Source organism: Arachis ipaensis, chromosome B04, assembly GCF_000816755.2.
Source record: "Arachis ipaensis cultivar K30076 chromosome B04, Araip1.1, whole genome shotgun sequence".
Taxonomy (NCBI): Eukaryota; Viridiplantae; Streptophyta; class Magnoliopsida; order Fabales; family Fabaceae; genus Arachis; species Arachis ipaensis.
Window position 1 is genome coordinate 12284444 of NC_029788.2, and position 4274 is coordinate 12288717.

Consider the following 4274-nt stretch of genomic DNA (forward strand, 5'->3'; position numbering starts at 1 on the left):
TATGGTAAATTGTCAAATATATTTTAAAATATTAATATCTTTACTATAGTAGTAATTTATCAATTATAATAATATAATTCGTTACTTATACTATCTAACATATTACTAATTAATAACGTATAATTAATTAGATTTTCTTTTTGCTATTTAAAATAAAACTATTTATAATTTATTTTAATTTAATTTTGTGAATTATTTTTATGTATGTTTACGCAACTTTGAAGAAGAACTCTAGCCAGTACACAAGCGATAACCAATGAGATTTTATTATTAGACGTATACATGAGACTAGTTGTGTTAAACTACCTAAACGACACGGTTAGCGGTTATGTCAACGTCCCGGAAGACGGGAAACTTGGAACGCTTAGAGTGAGTGTCGGTGGTAGGAAAGAATAGACATAGAAAACCCTATCGTTTCGAATCGTTACAAGAAACCCTATCGTTTCGAATAATCGATACAACAAACCATAAAACCACTTCTGAATCCGTCCCTCTCGCCCCTATAAATATACGTCCTCTCATCCCCGTATACACCTTAATTTACCTGATAACCCTTGAATGTATCTTTTGCCCGAGTTGAGTTTTCACAGCATTATCATCACTGTTAATAAAAATCAGTTGAAGTTTGCTACGTAAGATCGAAGAACCGACAAATTAACAAAATGAAACCGACACTAAGTAATAACACGCCTACCGTCTGTTTTAACCGCCGTATAAACAAATCTCTAGAAAAGCAGAAATGGCTAACTACATATACCCAGTTAAAAAACACGAACCATCTTATATCATAAATAATAAAGAAAAGAAGGAGAAAGAGAAAAAAAAAAAAGTTAGTTTAAACTAAACGAAACAATCTTTATAGAATCAAAACCCATACCTAAAACTTTCGAACATAAATTGTACTCTTATAATAATTTCATAAAAAGTTTTTTTAATGTATTTTTTCTATTTTCTAAAACACCATAAATTACACAAAATAAAAAACATTTTTTATTTCTCAAATAAAAAAAAGAAAAAAAAAAGGAAACCTTTTTAAGGAAGGCAAATAGAGTACGTAGGTTAGTATAATATTGTTAGAAAATAAATTACATACCGCCGGGACAAATCAATATATTTTGATAATAAGCATGAAATTTTAATCAATAATTATATAAACACATATTTATATATATATTAAATTAAATAAAACTAATGAAGATTCAAGTTACTACAAGAATAACTCACAAGATTTCAAAATGTGATAAAATATATAACAAAAATAACAATTTTAAAGTAAAGAATAAACAACTTTTATATTTGGCAAATGACTTGTGTCAATTCGAGTTTAAAATGATCACAATCCAATTATTACACATATATATAATTTTCTATACTTCAACAAGGATATTCATGGATGTGAATTTCATATTATTATTTCAGGTGAGAGAACACAGATCAAGAATAGACATATGTATCTAACGGAAGAAATACTGAAGGAAAATCCTAACATGTGCGCATACAAAGCACCGTCCTTGGATGCAAGGGAAGACATGATGATCAGGGAGGTACCAAGGGTTGGAAAAGAAGCTGCAACTAAGGCAATCAAGGAATGGGGTCAGCCAATGTCTAAGATCACACATTTGATCTTCTGCACCACCAGCGGTGTTGCGTTGCCTGGAGTTGATTACGAACTCATTGTACTCTTAGGGCTTGACCCAAGCGTCAAGAGGTACATGATGTACCACCAAGGCTGCTTCGCTGGTGGCACTGTCCTTCGTTTGGCTAAGGACTTGGCTGAAAACAACAAGGATGCTCGTGTGCTTATTGTTTGTTCTGAAAATACTTCAGTCACTTTTCGTGGTCCTAGTGAGACAGACATGGATAGTCTTGTAGGGCAAGCATTGTTTGCCGATGGAGCTGCTGCGATTATCATTGGTTCTGATCCTGTTCCAGAGGTTGAGAATCCTCTCTTTGAGATTGTTTCAACTGATCAACAACTTGTCCCTAACAGCCATGGAGCCATCGGTGGTCTCCTTCGTGAAGTTGGACTTACATTCTATCTTAACAAGAGTGTTCCGGATATTATTTCACAAAACATCAATGATGCACTCAGTAAAGCTTTTGATCCACTAGGTATATCTGATTATAATTCAATATTTTGGATTGCACACCCTGGTGGACGTGCAATTTTGGACCAAGTTGAAGAGAAGGTTAACTTGAAGCCTGAGAAGATGAAAACCACTAGAGATGTGCTTAGCAATTATGGTAACATGTCAAGTGCGTGTGTGTTCTTCATTATGGATTTGATGAGGAAGAAGTCCCTTGAAGGAGGACTTAAAACCACTGGAGAAGGACTTGATTGGGGTGTGCTTTTTGGCTTTGGTCCTGGTCTCACTATTGAAACTGTTGTTCTTCGCAGCGTGGCCATATGATATACTTAAATATATCTCTCTGCATATATGCAATTGTTTTATATTTAATATATAATTATCTGTTGCTCAAGAATAAGGTCTTGATTGGCCCATATATATTGTTAGATGTGTGAAAATTTAGACAAAGATGTCTAAAGTTGATTCTTTAGGAGAGGATTCAATATCCAAATTTGTAACTGTTAGTAAAAAAATATATCAAATTCTTTTCAATTGAACAACATAACATATACCAATATTTGGGTTTTAATTTCGTTTGAAAACAACTATATATAAATACCTTGTATAAGGTTCCGTTTAAGATAAAGTCAAAAGGTATTAGGTATGATAGTACGTACATGGCCTGATGTATTATATGTTTGTAATCTTTATATTATCGTGTGCTTGAAGTATCTCATATATAATTATATAATAATGTTACTTTTACTGTCTAACTTTTAATATGTTGTTATACAAGTTTGAATATAATAAAATTAATTTTATAGAAAAAGAATACTCGTATCATCTTGTGTTGCAGCAAATACGGAATAAAATTCATTGTCATAGTATTTTGTATTGTTCCAGTCATAGCTTGAGTTACACATATTAAAGTAGCTTGTATGGTAGTAGAAATTTATTGGGATAATATTTCTCTCAGTCGTTCAATATTTGTATAGTGACGATTTTCTTTAAAATAGTCGTAGCAGATGTGCAAAAGTATAATACTAGTTTTCAAACATATATACTTAAAGTAATTTTTTTATTTATTTGTTTCTTGTAAATATATTTTCTTTAATATTTTATTATATTTAAATACACAAATATATTAATAACTAATTTTAAAGTACGAATAATAGTTTTATATAACTAAACAGGGCCGCCATACATTAAATAAAAGATTGTTATAATATGATTGGATGCATGAGATAAACGGAAGGAATTTTTCCAAAGGAAAAAAAAAAGAAAAAAAATAAACTCTTTATTTTTTACAAAAAATAAAACACATTAAATACCACAAAATCTTTTATCTTTTTTATGTAATTTTTTTGAAAAATACTTTAATAATATTCTCATGTTAAATACAAGCTTTCAAAATCCATACCCAAAACTAAGATATTTCTAACAAAGCAAATCAAATTTGATTGAAAAAAAAAAAAGAGAAAGAGGAAGAAAAGAAATAATAAATACTATATTCTACCAAGCACAAAAAATTGACCCATATACATCAATCGGTAAAGACGAAAAGATCTCTAAACAAATATGCCGCCAATTTTGTCTGCCATCCGCACAATAATGAATCACAGCCAAAGTAAAACAATTAAACAGCCAAGAAGCTAGAATGCATCGTTTGAAGTTGACTAAAAATAATTGTCACTACTATTACGACACTTTTGAGTTGAGCCCGTTTTCTATGTAAGTTCCCAATAGTCCATTTAATTCCACATATGCCCCTACTCTCCTGCATATAAATATCCCCGCTCTCCCTGCCTAAGTCTTCACCAAAATACCAAACAACATAGCTAATAAGCTTTGCTATCCCAAAGAACATTGCTAAGCTTTGCTATCCCAAAAGATACAGATAAGAAAGGATGGTGGCTGTGAGTGAGATTCGCAAGGTTCAAAGGGCAGAAGGCCCTGCAACTGTATTGGCGATTGGCACAGCAAATCCATCAAATTGTGTTGATCAGAGTACATATGCAGATTATTATTTTAGAGTAACCAATAGCGAACACATGACCGATCTCAAGAAGAAGTTTCAACGCATTTGTATGTATTTTTATTAAGTGTTTTAATTTAATTTTATTTAATATTTATCAAAATAAAATTTATCGTTTTTCTTTTAGATTAATTAATATGCAATAATTAATCATTATACAATCTATCATA

The 4274-nt window shown here is 31.0% G+C and overlaps 2 protein-coding genes across 2 annotated transcripts in view; both read left to right on the plus strand.

Annotated features, from left to right (window-relative positions):
• The window catches only part of LOC107638908 (stilbene synthase 1), an 87598-nt gene extending 84954 nt beyond the window's left edge, over positions 1–2644 (plus strand). Inside the window, exon 2 of the mRNA XM_016342308.2 lies at positions 1420–2644. Within this exon, the coding sequence (XP_016197794.1) occupies positions 1420–2411 (992 nt within the window). The 3' untranslated portion in view covers positions 2412–2644. The remainder of the gene's footprint in view (positions 1–1419) is intronic.
• Positions 3977–4274, plus strand: part of LOC107636078 (chalcone synthase 4-2-like) — a 798-nt gene continuing 500 nt past the window's right edge. Inside the window, exon 1 of the mRNA XM_016339614.1 lies at positions 3977–4154. Coding sequence (XP_016195100.1) covers positions 3977–4154 — 178 coding nt within the window. The remainder of the gene's footprint in view (positions 4155–4274) is intronic.